At 36.0% G+C, this 15,018-nt stretch overlaps 1 protein-coding gene and 1 long non-coding RNA gene across 5 annotated transcripts in view; one reads left to right on the top strand and one right to left on the bottom strand.

Moving 5' to 3' along the window:
* Positions 1-15,018, bottom strand: part of LOC106065898 (uncharacterized) — an 86,899-nt gene that overhangs the window by 11,378 nt on the left and 60,503 nt on the right. For 3 of the 4 annotated variants that reach the window (XM_056033813.1, XM_056033812.1, XM_056033815.1), the window contains 4 exons: positions 14,171-14,305; positions 10,310-10,492; positions 7,420-7,557; positions 2,738-2,881 (listed from right to left, as the gene is read on the bottom strand). In XM_056033813.1, the coding sequence (XP_055889788.1) occupies positions 2,738-2,881; positions 7,420-7,557; positions 10,310-10,492; positions 14,171-14,305 (600 nt within the window). The remainder of the gene's footprint in view (positions 1-2,737; positions 2,882-7,419; positions 7,558-10,309; positions 10,493-14,170; positions 14,306-15,018) is intronic. The other variant, XM_056033814.1, reaches the window with a different exon arrangement.
* On the top strand, positions 4,503-5,068 carry LOC129926965 (uncharacterized). Its single transcript, XR_008778673.1, has 2 exons — positions 4,503-4,695; positions 4,807-5,068. It is a non-coding gene; the product is annotated as an uncharacterized LOC129926965 (long non-coding RNA).

Genomic DNA, 15,018 nt, shown 5'->3' with positions numbered 1-15,018 from the left:
CGAGAGGCTAAGTGCGCTTGAACTTGGCTTGTCTTGGCGACCTAGAAGGGGGCTCGAGGTTCGACACCCGACTCGGACAGAGTTGCGTTTAATGAGCTGCCTAAAGGAAGCACGGAAAACCAACTCCTAGATACCCCCCCCCCCCAATGGTCAACAAATGAGATAGGACAAAAAGCTATAAGTATGAAAGTAGCGCTATATAAAAGCTATAATAATAATATAATAATAATAAGCTAAGTTTCTGTATTTTTCATTTTATTTATTGTCAGTAGTTGTGAATATTAGGTTTAGAAAATATCATCAAATACTAGTCAAGAAAATGTCACATAGGAGCTTTTGTTATTCGATATTGAGATTTATAAAACAGAAATGTGGGTTTGAATGAGTGTGAAAGAAACGAAGCAACTCGACAGTAGGCTATTATCAGATAGGTTTTGGGAAAACTGAAATATTAAAGGTACATTTTAGATATGGAAGTTAAAATTTTCTTTGGTGTTTCAAAACTTCAAAAAAAAAGAGCTTTTTAAAGGTACATTTTAGCACTTAATAAGGAAGTTAAAATTTTCTTCGGTGTTTCAAAACAACAAAAAAAAGAGCTTTTTAAAGGTTCATTTTAGCACTTGATAAGGAAGTTAAAATTTTCTTCGGTGTTTCAAAACAAAACAAAAAAAGATTGAGTTTATGAGATATGCATGAGGTATCGTATCGGAAAAGGATAGCAAATTTTGTGTCTTCTATCTTTAGCGTAATTTGACTAGAAATAATTGATTGATGAAGTTTTATTAAAGACATTTGAGGAAAAACTGAAACACTTACATCGAATAGTTATAACAGAGAAGCAGTGACCACATAGGCCTACATTAGACAGGTGTTTCTCAAACTTTTAATTCTTATACTCGAAACAGTTCTTTCTGGAGATAGCATTGAAAATGCTGTAGGGAGATTTCACCTCCATCCAGCCCTTCGTATTCCTGAGCTTGAGAAATTCTTTCTCCTCGCGACTAAGTATTTTTAGAATTTTGAGGCTTCACCTCAACCTCCATCCCTCCTTTTGAAGCCTCTAGCTGCCTTGTTCTCATCAATGAATTTCTCAAAGAGTGTAAAGCAGGGGGGGGGGGGGGGCGACGTCCTTAACTATACAATACAGGGGTGGGACAATGCCGGTCAGTAAGTCATGGTAATTTTCCTTGCAGCTATCTATTCATGTTTGAAAATTAACCAAGTAAAATAGCATATTAATTTAAATAAAACAGTTTTATGACCAATGTTTACAAAAATTAAAATATTTCAAGCTAGAGATATATTTTTATCTTCCAAGTAGGACCTTTTAAAATGTAAAAATGTAGGCCTATGCCATTTTAACGAGAGCAGTTCTGCATCAATATCGATTTTAAACTGTTTAAATAAGATATATCAAAACTTCTCCACTAACGCGATTCTTCTCAACTATGAGTAGTTAGACTATAGCTCGCATAATAGCATTGAATTATTTGCCTCCTATTTTAATAGACTTGATCTACGACTTTTTTTAAAACTAGGGTCAATATTGCACTTTGTATTTTTTACTTAACTCTTTCTCTCCGCAATTGTTTTTCCACGTTTTAAAGGAATTCTTCATTTGCTCATTACTATTTTACTACCCCTGTTATGATTGGGCTTCAATAGCTTTGTTGTTTGTTATCAGAAACTGTTGTATTTGGTACAGAATTAAAGGGAAATGCATGCTCTTTTTATATAATTCAAAGTCAAGTTAAAAAAATTAAACATTGATTTAATTTAATGAGGTCAAAATCAACGATGGTATCGTCGATTAGAGAGAAAGAAAGAGATAATTACCTTTGGCTCATATTGCAGTCCACTGTGGCCCATATTAGCAAACTCGGTTTTCAAGATGGACCACTTTGACATTTTTTAATTTTATTTTTAATTTTACTATTAAACATATTTATAACACGGCGAGTCAGTATTATGTTAAGAATGGTAGTTTCTGAATACACAGGAAAAATTCCAGTTTGTAGGATCATAAACTTTTTTTTTTATGAAGCGTCAAAAACAGTGGTCCATATAGTAAGCCTCTCCCCTATAATACAAAAAAATGTATCACACATATGATGCACATTTTTTGTCACACATATGATACTCTTTATTGTCCCATGTATGATACACATTCTTTTACAAACATATTATACACAAAATTTATCACACACATGATACACATTCCTTGTCATATATATGATACACATTTTTTGTGACATGTATGATACACATTGTTTGATTGCCATCATTTTAAACTAATTTTGCAATGTATGTACTATTACTGTCGCAAGCTGTTGACAAGCTAGACCGATAGCTCACGTCACAGTATGTACAATCTATACTTTATGATAACGACGAATATCACCTCTCAGTTTAGCCACCTATTTTCATCACTCGCCGCTAGACATTATTCTGTTTGAGAAATTAGCATTGTTTGAGGTCTCGCCTCGGAATTTGAACATGCGCAGTAAATCTTGCGGAGGCGGAAACGATTGGCGGAACGCCCAGGGTTGCTCTGGTAGAGTTAGCATTCCATTGGCGACTCTAAAAGTCTACGAAGTACATAGATGTGCGACTTTCTGTCTTTTCCATAACACTTATAAGTTTGCCTTGCCATTGAGATCCACATTACAACTTTATATTTAAACTATTACAAGGGCTTAAATGTTACAATCAATGCAAATACAGTCTTATTAACTACCTAGAGGTGAAGTTATCTCTGTGGTCATTGTGACTGCATTTTTTTCCATTCGTGAGCAATAGTTACAGCACCATTTACGGCCTGTCAGGCAGACACTAATGTCAGTACACATTGCTGGTATTATGTCAAAGTTATAGTTACAAACTGCCAAAAAATGTAAAAATATATATATACATTAATTAACATGATATAGTACATATTTCAATGTCCTGGCATTGGATATTAGGCCTATTTATTAGCTTGCATTAAATTAGATATTTTTATGGTAATTGTTGAAAAAAAAATCTAAATATTTAGAAAAAAGAATTGAAGCAAGTATTGTAAACAATTGTGTCATTGATCAGGGTCAAATGGCAGCTTGCCAAACTTAATGTTACTATGTGTGAGAGGTCAAACCCACTTGAATACGCTGTAGTCATCTAACAAAGCAGGCTCCAGTTTAAGCAGAGTTTTATTTGCTGAGCGCCTAAAGGCAGCACGGAAGAACTTCTCCCAGTAACCTTCCCCCACTGTTCCACAAAATATATTAGACTATAGTGCACTGAGCATGCTTTAAGCATGAAAGATGTGATATATAGCATCATTTAAATAATTCATTACAAATTAAATTGTCATTGTCATTGGTTAAGAGAATATGACATATTATAAGTTTATATTTTAGAAAGATATTTTCGGACTAAACATGAAATATTTAGTACCGAATATCCAGTTGGTCATTTAAGGAAGCAGTTAGTCGAATAACTTTAGAGAAATTTAGAAAGGTGGGTTTATAATCTTCTAACAATGTCCAACAGCAAGTTTTGTAATAAGGAGATAGCTCTCAGAGGAAAGTTAGTGGCTATTTACTAGAGTTGTTTATTTATAGCATCACGAAAGTTTCTCATGATTTTAAGAATAAACCACGAATAAAAAAATGCCTTTGTCTGCTGTAACAATTTTTATTTTTTAAAAGTCTGAAAACATGAGAAACCAATAGGTGTAAGATCTGAGCTTGGTCCTCAGTAAATATCTTATAATGAGCCTTGTGACAAAGCGCAAGTTTCTCTTTTTGTGTGTGCAGTTTATCTTTACTACTACAGGCCTTAAAGTGGAACTTATAGCCTACATTTTCGTCCCTCATAAGTTGTGACATTATAAGATATAGTGAATGCCGTGATTTAAAAAAAACACTTGGAAGAGAAATGTATTCACTATATGTATTTAAAGAGCCTAACCTGTGTGTGTGTAGATGTGTGTGTGTGTGTATGTGTGTCGTTGATACATAAAAGTTTTCCTTCCAGACCTTGCGATTTATGGGGAAGATGATGAAAGCAGAGTTGCCTGCAATTACGCATCTTGCGTATTTTGTACGCAAATGGACTCGAAAATACGCGAGTACTGTTTATCATCTGAAAATACGCATTTCCCCCTCTAAAGCAGAAAAAAAAATTTAATTAAAAAAAAAAAGTTCTTGCTAATCATATATATAGATTAGTGCGTCAATGCCTGGAAATGGACTAACGGACCACGAGATAGATCTAGTATCGTTGTTTGTTTTTTTTTTCGCGCGCGCTGACGCGCGAAGATTTAAATATTTACTATTTAAATAATTACTAGGTCTAGATCTTACTGATCTAAATAAAGTTGAGTCCCTTTCAATGTGTCAGTTTATATGAAGTCTTCAAACTAATTGGGAATTAATTGATTGATTAGTTCTAATTCATCTAGACTGGATCTAGAACCAGAGATATGGCAGGCACCTATACTAGAATGTACGTACTGTCGTGCGCGCGTGAAGTTTCCTTTGCATTTAATATTGGTGTTTTAGCGTATAGGAAGTAGTTTCTTTTTAGTGCGTTTTGTTGTCTAGAATATTGTGTGTGTGTGTGTTTACGTCATCCTTAGTTCCCGCAAGAGAGAGAGAGAGAGAGCTTCTTTTGTGAGCTAGGTAGCTGGTTGTTTGTTTCCCCCTTGTAAGGGTACGTAAGTACATAGTTTATTAAGAAGGCTGATCTTTCGGTACGAGTGTCGCTATTGAAAAGTTCTTTCTTGTAGCGGCATCGCTAGATCAGGTTTTCTTTTCGTTTCAGGGTGTTAGGCTTTGGGCTATGGGGAAGTGTGTCGCCTTTCCGCCCTTGGAGTTTGGCAGTAACTCCTGTTGTTGAGATGTAGGGAGTTGAGGTTACGTTGGGCGCCGAAATGGAGTGTGATCGTGAAGGTGTGTTATGTAAACTTATTGGCGTGATAGTAGACTAACTATTAATTTAATGATGATTTCAATGATAATGATGTATATGTAAATATGTTGATAACTTCTAATTAATTATTATTAAATATTGTTCATATTGATAACTGTTGTTATTCACTAACTGTGCAGTTGAATAACTGTTACCCGATGTTCGTATGTTACATGCCATTACCTTTAGGTTCTTGTGTTACTCTGTTCAGGCTGGGGATACGGGACCATCATATCATACCCTACCCAAGCGAAAAAACCCACCTGACACGTACATCTAGACTGGATCTAGAACCAGAGATATGTCAGGCACCTATACTAGAATGTACGTACATCTAGACTGGATCTAGAACCAGAGATATGTCAGGCACCTATACTAGAATGTACGTACATCTAGACTGGATCTAGAACCAGAGAGATGTCAGGCACCTATACTAGAATGTACGTACATCTAGACTGAATCTAGAACCAGAGAGATGTCAGGCACCTATACTAGAATGTACGTACATCTAGACTGGATCTAGAACCAGAGAAATGTCAGGCACCTATACTAGAATGTACGTACATCTAGACTGGATCTAGAACCAGAGAGATGTCATGCACCTATACTAGAATGTACGTACATCTAGACTAGATCTAGAACCAGAGATATGTCAGGCACCTATACTAGAATGTACGTACATCTAGACTAGATCTAGAACCAGAGATATGTCAGGCACCTATACTAGAATGTACGTACATCTAGACTGGATCTAGAACCAGAGATATGTCAGGCACCTATACTAGAATGTACGTACATCTAGACTGGATCTAGAACCAGAGATATGTCAGGCACCTATACTAGAATGTACGTACATCTAGACTGGATCTAGAACCAGAGAGATGTCAGGCACCTATACTACAATGTTCGTACATCTAGACTGGATCTAGAACCAGAGAGATGTCAGGCACCTATACTAGAATGTACGTACATCTAGACTGGATCTAGAACCAGAGAAATGTCAGGCACCTATACTAGAATGTACGTACATCTAGATTTAGAATTGAGATCTAGATATAATTGTGTAATCTAAATATAGATCTAGTTTTTTCTAGATTTAGATATAAATCTAGATCTAAATCTAATTCTAGTCTACATTCAAGCTCTAGTTATGACCAGGTGTGTAATAGACTTAGATTTAGGCTACTGGCTAGATGTAGCAATCAATGTAGGCAGTAATTTTAGATTCCACTCTAGTAGAAGAGGTACCTCAAAAACTCAAGGCTCTAGATATCTGTAACTAGATCTAGATCTATAATTAAATCTACCCAAAGGAAGCAATTTCGTATCAATTATGGAATCTAAAATATGCACATTAAAAAAACAATCAACTGTTAATGAAGCTGCTTACAGATCTAGATGCATTCTAGATTTAGATTTGATTTTTTTTTATGAATGTGAGAAGGTCAGAGGTTTTCATAGAAGAAACATTAGTTGTGCTTAATCTCTCTTTTAGCATGATAAAGGGAATCAAACTGATGTTCCATAACTTGCAGAATGTATCTTCTGTGGTATCTACTGCTATAGTAACTAGCGACGAGCTAGGTTCTATTACTTATGAAGGCCTAAGTTCAAAGAGTGAAATCAGGGGCATTTAATGCAGACTCAGTAGCAAATCTTTTTTATATTAGAAAGAAGTTCAATGACTAATTAGGATTATCTGCCTGAAAAACAAATATCACAAATGTTTGTTATTAGTGATTGTAGAGGATGTCTAAGCTTTCATTGCTAACATCAAAAAAGGTCTGGAAAAAAAAATCTGAGTGATATAAAATATTGCCAGTGGCTGGATACCTTGTAAAGAAATTGCCTATAAACAAACTTACTTTTATAAGTAACTTTGCCTCTGTTATGGAATGTGAAGTACACAAGAGGCATTACGATCATAAGATCATTGCCAAGTGACAAGAACGTTATCATTCTAACATAGTCTAGAAAAGTCTAAGACAAAGACTACAAGTGTAAATATTTTGACACATTTGTACAAAATCTCTTATATAACTTTATGCTGTGTTAACTTTAGGATAGCTTCCTTTCATGTATGTTATGTGCTTGAATGATTTAATTTTAGTCTTTGCTGAGTATATTTCTTGATATTTAGGCAAACACGCATTTGCCCCTCAAAATACGCATTTCCAGGTCTGGGAATACGCATTTCCATTTTGGCATGGAGGCATCTCTGCTGTAAATGTCATCTTCTTTCTAGTGGCTTACTGTTGGCGATTGTATCGTGTGGCCAGCATAAAGACCAACCTTTACTTTTCCCCAACTATTAATCAGTACCAATTACAGCCGGGTGGACTCTGAGGCGCCCTAAAGATCCCAAAATTAAAAAAATCCCAAAGATTGGAACCCGGGATCCTCGTTTCGAAAGCCAAGCACTTTACCATACGTCTCCGTTAATACATGTGTTTACAAATGTCCTACCATAAGGTGACCTGGTTGTTTTAGCTGGAAGTGTAAAAAATCTCGAACAATAGTCACAGCATAGAAAAAACTCATTCTTGCAGACACTAGAGCTAGTACACAGGTCTGGTCTCAAGTCTAAATCTCCAGGTTCACAATCTGTCGAGAAAACAAAGTCACATGTTCTTTAGAGCAAACCCTACTTTATGTATAAATAATATAATACATTAAACATTTATGTGTTAATCGCTTTAAACAAAAAAAAGACAAAAATGACCAATCAGGATCGAATTCACGGCATTTGTGTTAATGGCGCAAAATTTTCCTCCCCTTGGATTCTGACTAATTCTATATCTACGTAATAACAACAAAACAGATCTGGAAGATGTATTTCATTATAAAATTTTAAAAAAAGGCTAAAAAGTGGCTACTCAGAATTCAGAGGAGTGCACGTACATGGTTGGTCTAATCTACTACTACATAAACCATTGGAAGCACTACTTGGTCAGTTGCTACTTACAAGTTAATTGATTTGATGGTGCGAAAAAGTAGCTATAATTTGGCCACTCCGAATCCAGGGGGGTGCAAGTAGTGCACCTCCTTCCACCTCCTGCGGGCGCCCATGAATGGGTTGCCTGGGCTAGCCAGGATAACCAGTGACTTGGCAGAATTTAAGTCACTGGTTAATATGCATTATTGAATGCATGACGCGTAGGACGTCAGTATTGTATAAAATAAGATAAGAATCCACTAGATTTTCTATCCCCTCAAGAGTCTATCGGTAACTGACTTTCTACACGTCAATCCTAACCTCTAACCCCAAAGTCTATGTCGTCATTCTAAAATATCCGTTCACTGTCAGTACATTAAAGTGCGCAACCCAACTAACTAAACTAGCTATTTAACATATGTCGGTACTTAGTGATAGATAGTCTTTTAACAACTAATAATTTAATAATAAACGTTAAAATACAAGAAAAGTATAATTTTTCCCCACATTCAAAAAAGGTGCCGAAACGCCGTACTATATATATATCTATATCTATATACATATAGATATATACATATACATCTGTAGATATATATATATATATATATATATATATATATATATATATATATATATATATATTGTTATAAACCTGGTGGTGGCACAGATAGGGGTAGTGGTGTGTGTGTAGTCAGCCGACGCAAATCACCCCAGGCCAGCGCTAGACGAGCGTTCGACCGTGACGAGTTACGACGATCAGCCGTGTCGAGTGGCAACAGGACGGTTCTGGAAGGATCGCCGTCGTGAACAGAGCCCAGGAGCGTCACGAGGGATGTAGTCATGCGACGAAGCTAGAAACGTCCTGCGGCGTTCTGTCCGGTTCGAGAAGGCCAGCAGGGACCCTATATAAAGAGCGGAGGTGTCGCAGTCACGAGAGAAGGTTCACGACAGGGACTCAAAACACGGTCAACTACAGCACAGTTCAACGGTGTGGTTCTGTACGGAGCATTACGACGGTTCAGTGCGGAGTACTGTCAAGTACAGTTGAGAGGACTGGCGTCTTGATCTTGGTCTGCGATCGAGTCCGACACAACGAGCCTAGTGTGTGAAGTCAGTCCTGAACTGTTGAATCCAGCGCAAGCCCGGAACGAGACGGAGAGGCCAGTGCAAGAGTTGATACGGCGGTACGGTGTTATCGGAGAGATATTTGTACAGTGTACGTGTTGCCTATTGTACAGTATTGGCTGTTATTTATTCAACTATTAAAGTGTTACGTTACTTTGGAGTCCTGAGTTGTCAAGTTCTTTAAGTTGGTGGTGTGGTGCAGTTTGCAGAGAGCCTGGATAGTGAGATTCGTAACAATATATTGTGTAACTCTAAGGTAGGCACTCAACGAAAAGGCAGGAGGTAAAATAAACTAGGTAATTATTATAATGTTTACATAGTCATAATAAATATAGACTGGCCGATTAAAGAGTTTTGTGAAACGAAAATTTGAGACTTGCAATTTTGTGTACTTTATTATACAGCATTTATGAGCAGTATATAAGTTAAGTATTCATATCTATTTCAGCCATAACCTATATAAGTATTACATTATTTTCACTAGTGTTTTTTTTTTTCTCTAAGACTGAAGATCATGCAACTTGAATTCGGAAATCCGACAACAATAGCTGTACATGTTTTCAAGTTACATGAAGTTACTTCCTTCGGCCAGCCTATATTTATTTATGTCTATGAATGTTTACAAAAGGGAGGTTAACGTTATAAAAAAATAAAAAAAAACTTGGCTACGCTGAAACTTGGTGACTACTTTTGCAACGTCTATGCATGCATGTGTTCATTTGTATGTGTGAGTCTGTGGGGGGGGGGTTAAATTATTTGTTAATTATACTGAATTATACTGAATTATACTAAATTATACTGAACATACGTGCCTCAAACGGTGAAAGAAAAATACAAAAGTCAAGACATGTAGGAATAAAAGTAATTTTACTAAGTCTAATTCTAATACAATAAAGAATACAATCTGATACATTTTGTATAGTCTGTTTAGCCCAGCGTATATAGAGCTACAGTGTTTGCAATCAAAGTAGATGCTATCCTCTGTTGTCAAAATGTAACTTCATAATCATAGTACCCTAATCATCACAACAACATTGTATCTAAACCTGAGGCGTAGTGAGCGAAACGTGAACTGTACATCATTGACGCCCCCTCCCCCCAATTTTCTATAAACATCGAAATCACATAGAAATATAGGCTGGGTATGGCGCACCTCACCCCTGAGGGCCGAGACCAATGCATCGTATACTTTTGCCATTCCCTTACTGCTCCTCTGATCTAGACTAGACAGATGTGTAACGTGAGCAATAGACGCCTCTTGCACGGCAGTTTTGAATATTAACAAATTTGGCCTACCTCTATACACTTTGGGCGAATTACGAATCACAAGTGGTTTTGCTGTTGTGGGTCTCATTGCTATGTTTCTTCTGGTGATTGGGGTAAAAGGTGTACCGTAATTACAAGTGCCACAGCAAGTCTCTTTTTCTTTAGCACAGTGATATGTTTGACAATTTTCTTTTTTATCACCGTACTCACAACCTGGTTCAAGTCAATAGTGAATTATAAAGATGTGAAATTTGTCTAAAATGAGAGATTTTCATAAACGGAGTTTTTGGTGTATTCGGTCCACTGAATACTAAAGTATGTATGAAGCAATACAGAGAATATAATAATTTCTGTGCACCAAGAGTTATGTAAAATCAAATTGCAAATCTTTTCTACTTGCATTGCAAAGTTATATTTACAAAGTTTTTCGGATCAATCTGAAATTTCGCACAATTATTTCTTTTACCTCACGAAACAAGAAAAAATAGTGTTTATAAACTACTAGTCGACCCACGGCGTAGCATACGCCGTTATTTATCAGGGCCTGCCTTAGACCAATGCAACCTATGCGACCGAAGTGGGCCACGCACTTTCAAAGGACCCGCGTAAATTCTAGAAGTAAATTATTAAATTAAACCATTGAATAACTTATAAAATAATTCCCGCGGCTTTCTGTCGATTTACCAGAAGCTCCTGGATATCTCCTGAAATTGCAAAATATACGAAAAAGTCCTGGAGATCTCCGAAAATTATTAAAATCTTTTGAAACTCAAAAAAAAGTCCCTGAAATATATAAAGAAATATTTTTCATTTTGGGGTGTCATTCAAAATGAAAAACGCCAATCCTAAGCTCGATGAAAAAAAAAAAAACGGCATTATGCAATACCCGTAATTATGGAATCTAGTGAAAAAAACGTCTCGCGCCTCAAACTAATGAGATGAAGAATTCTCAAAGATAGATTGAAACATTTGGTAATTCTTGCTATTGAGCGTGATCTATATAGGAAACAAAATTTTTATGATATACTGTATGACTTTGCTACACGCAAGGCTCGTAAAGTAATTATGTAGGTAGTAAAGAATGAATAAAATGCATAGACGAATTTATTTTCTAATACAAACTCTTAAATTTCACTTAATTTCACTCGCTGCCCTACCCAAACTTGGCCCCGCGAAATCCGTTTCGCATAGGGTACCAAAATGGTTAAGGCCGGCCCTGCTATTTACATATTTATACATAGTAGATTACTTAGATTAGTTCCTAGTCTAAACCTTCCGCAGGCCAAGGGAGGATTGGAGCGGGCAGGGTTTGATAAATTTAAACAACAGTCAAGCGCGCAGTCAGTCATCCGTAGTGTGAATACTACTATTGTTTTCTCGTGGACTGTCCGCAGAAATAAGAGAGTGATCTTTCCTTTACTTCTCGTCCAAACTCTTGCGGGAAGAAGAGAATTATATATATAGATTGTTAACTAATCATATAGTTTTTTTATACAATAAGGAAAATAAATTTTACCTGACTAATGTGGAAGTATATGTTGAATTAGTCCCCTTTCTTGTTTTGTTTAAAAAAAAAAATATCCGCCACTTTAAATTTTGAATCGAACAAAAGAGAACTATACAAATCTTCTATTTTATAAGCATTTCGTTGGCACAGTGGTTAGTGTGTTGCAGTGTAATCTTGAGGATGCTTGAACCCTCGAAATCCAAGTATTTTTTTTTTCGTTTTTTTTTTTAATAAATGCATTTGTTTATGTGCTAAATAAAAATAATTAGTAAAAATATTATTATCGCACAGATTTATTCTGTTCCTTTTTTCAGACCTTGCGTTCTTTATGGTCAATGATGTAAAGGACATCTCTTTCTTTAGCCGATGGTTAACCAGCAGGGTGTTATGTGGCGATTATGGTTCATCTCGAACATTTTTTCAAGTGACTGTGGAACCCTATTTTGAAGAGACACTCCCGTCCACAAATATTGCAGGTTAAGGTGGTTTTCGCTTTGGTGGTAGAGGAGCTGGCCTTTTTTAGCATGGCAAACTTTTCTACAAGAGGCTAGACCCATATCGTTTTGCTGTCCATAGCTTTCTTGGTCACTAGTGCAGTTAAGGCTATTTTTTCCCAATGGTCAGTATCAATGTTCACATATTTAAGGTCCCGTTTTATTACATCAATATAACGGAGGTGTGGGCGACCAGCTTTTCTAGTGCTAGACGTGAGACAACCGAAGAGAAGGTGATTGTCATTTATACGGCGAATATGTCCAAGCCAGCACCGAAGGCGTTGTCTGAGGGCTGTAAAGATGCTGGGAAAATCTGTTCACACTAGGATCTCAGTGTCGCACACTCTTTCTTTCCATTTGATTTTCAATTTACTTCGGAGACAGCGCAACTAGAATGGGTTTAGTTTTTCTCTCTTGCTATGCATAGGCGGTCCATGGCTCACTGTGATACAGTAGCGTACTCAGAAAGAATACCTTGCAACAGTGGCGTCAATAGAGAAGTTTGAGTCTTTTATGCTGCTTTGCCGGTAATAGGTATTGAAATGGACAACATGCGATAGAAGGCTTGAAAAAATAAAGATAGATAGTGTGACATCCGGTCAAGATTAACTTTTCCCACATAATTATCTCCCACACCTTATCTCTGATCAAGATTAAAATTTGCTCTTAAAAAGGAATTACAGTAAAATCCTTTTCTTCCCCCGCCCCCTATTATCCCAACTGGTCCAGTTCTTATCGTATCGAGAAAATAAACGGCATTAAATAGCGCTAAAAGAAAACATTTTCTAAAAATATTTTTAATCACACAAAGTAATTATTTTTAATCTAATATAATAGTATTGTTTATAAACTAAAAATGTTAACGGGATGTAATAGTATTGTTCATTAACGGAAAATGTCCACGGGACCTAGTACTAATGTTCTCACACTATGAAGATGTAGGAGTTGTGCCTTTTTATGTGTTCTCAGCTGATACTTTGACTGTTGGAGTTCAAACTATTATTCGTAAAATATCACATATAACCAAAATAATTTTAAAGTTGGTGGTTTTTAGGGTTGCAGCGGAGTGGGAAGCCAAAAAGGATGAGAACCGCTGATTTATAGCCTTGCACCAAAATAGTTATTGCCAAAACGGCCATCGTCAAAACAGCGCCCTTAAAATTTCGTGTATCGTGCGAAGTATGACTAGTTAGCATTTTGCATTTGTTGTTATGGTATAGTATGGGTAATTAGGATTTGTATTGGTTGTTAAGGTTTCGTATTGGTGGTCAATGTCAGGGGCAGGTGTGACGAGAGTGATTGTGTTATTTCCTTGTACTATTTAAGTATGAAAGAGTTATATCCCTTTTTTAATTTTTCCTTTTCTCTCCCCCCCCCCCCAGGCATGAATGTGAACAGTATACATGTGATGTCTTTGAATGGGAGTTTCCCGTTGGTTGATAGAGTGAATTGGTAGTTCGTTAGTGTATTATGTTCCTGGACTGGTGTTTGTTTATTAATATTTATTTGAGCAATATTGGATATTAAAATATTGTTATATTCTTGGAGATTTGGAGTTGGAGTTGATGTGTAGGCTATCTAGTGGTAACTGTTCTTATTTGAGTAACTAAACAAGTATTGATAAGTGTAATTGAGTATTCATACCCCCTAACGAGCCAAATCAAGAAACACACCAACCAAGTCCAGCCAAGCTTAAGTGAACCCTGACAGTCAGGGTTTGATATTGGTAGTTTGAATTAGATATGGATTGTTAGGGTTATGTTTTGGTAGTTAGGATTTGATATGGGCAGTTAGTGCTTGTATTGCTAGTTATGGTTGGTTACAGGTAGTTATGGTCATTATTGTTACACGGGTCTTGACATTACAAATAGTTAAGAAGTTTGTATTTACCTCTAATGGGTCTAGACATATTGTTACAGGTGCCACAGCAGAGGTCATAGTGTTTACTTTGGTAACAGTTGCCCACAAATTTACTAATAAATGATTTGCAGTAATCTTCTTTTGTGTCTCCAAATACGCATGTCTCTAGGAGATGAAAAAGTAATTTTAGGAAAAAAACAAACTATTATTACATTTAGATAAGTAAGTCATTCATGTACATAGTAAAATATTCATAGACCTAGTCAACTCACAATTATGTGATATAGGAGTATTATTAGTGATATGTGATTCACATAGTCTTTGGTACTGAGCGGAACATTATGGGTTAAGTTCAAGAGAGACATTTGAAATCAGCATTAGTACCGAGTCATGGAGAATCAGTATCTAATATAAAGAAAGCTGTATGTGTTTAGAACTGTAACAAAATGTTCTATATGCGGCTCTATTTTCAGTGTCTATATATTCCATCAGTATTTTATTGTGACAAATGGTTAGTCAATTATTATAGTGTCTTCCATTGCAGAAATGTATTATTCATTTCAAGCAGTTTTTGCAAATTCTATTTATTATTTATTTATTTTATTAACAATCAACCAGAATCAGTTCCGTTAGGCTTGGATCAATAAGGATCATGTCTATTAGGATCATTTTTATTAGAATATTTTCAATTAGGATCATTTCTATTTGGTTAATTCTATAAGAATTAGTTCCGTTAGGATTAGCTCAAGTAGAATCATTTCTATTTGGAATCTTTTCTATTAGGATCATTTCTGTTAGGATCCGTTCTAGTACGATCAATTCTATTGCGATCAGTTCTATTAGAACCATTTCTTTAAGGATCTTTTCTATTCGTATCA

This window comes from Biomphalaria glabrata, chromosome 6 (assembly GCF_947242115.1).
Source record: "Biomphalaria glabrata chromosome 6, xgBioGlab47.1, whole genome shotgun sequence".
Taxonomy (NCBI): Eukaryota; Metazoa; Mollusca; class Gastropoda; family Planorbidae; genus Biomphalaria; species Biomphalaria glabrata.
This window is presented reverse-complemented; position numbering and strand designations above follow the sequence as displayed.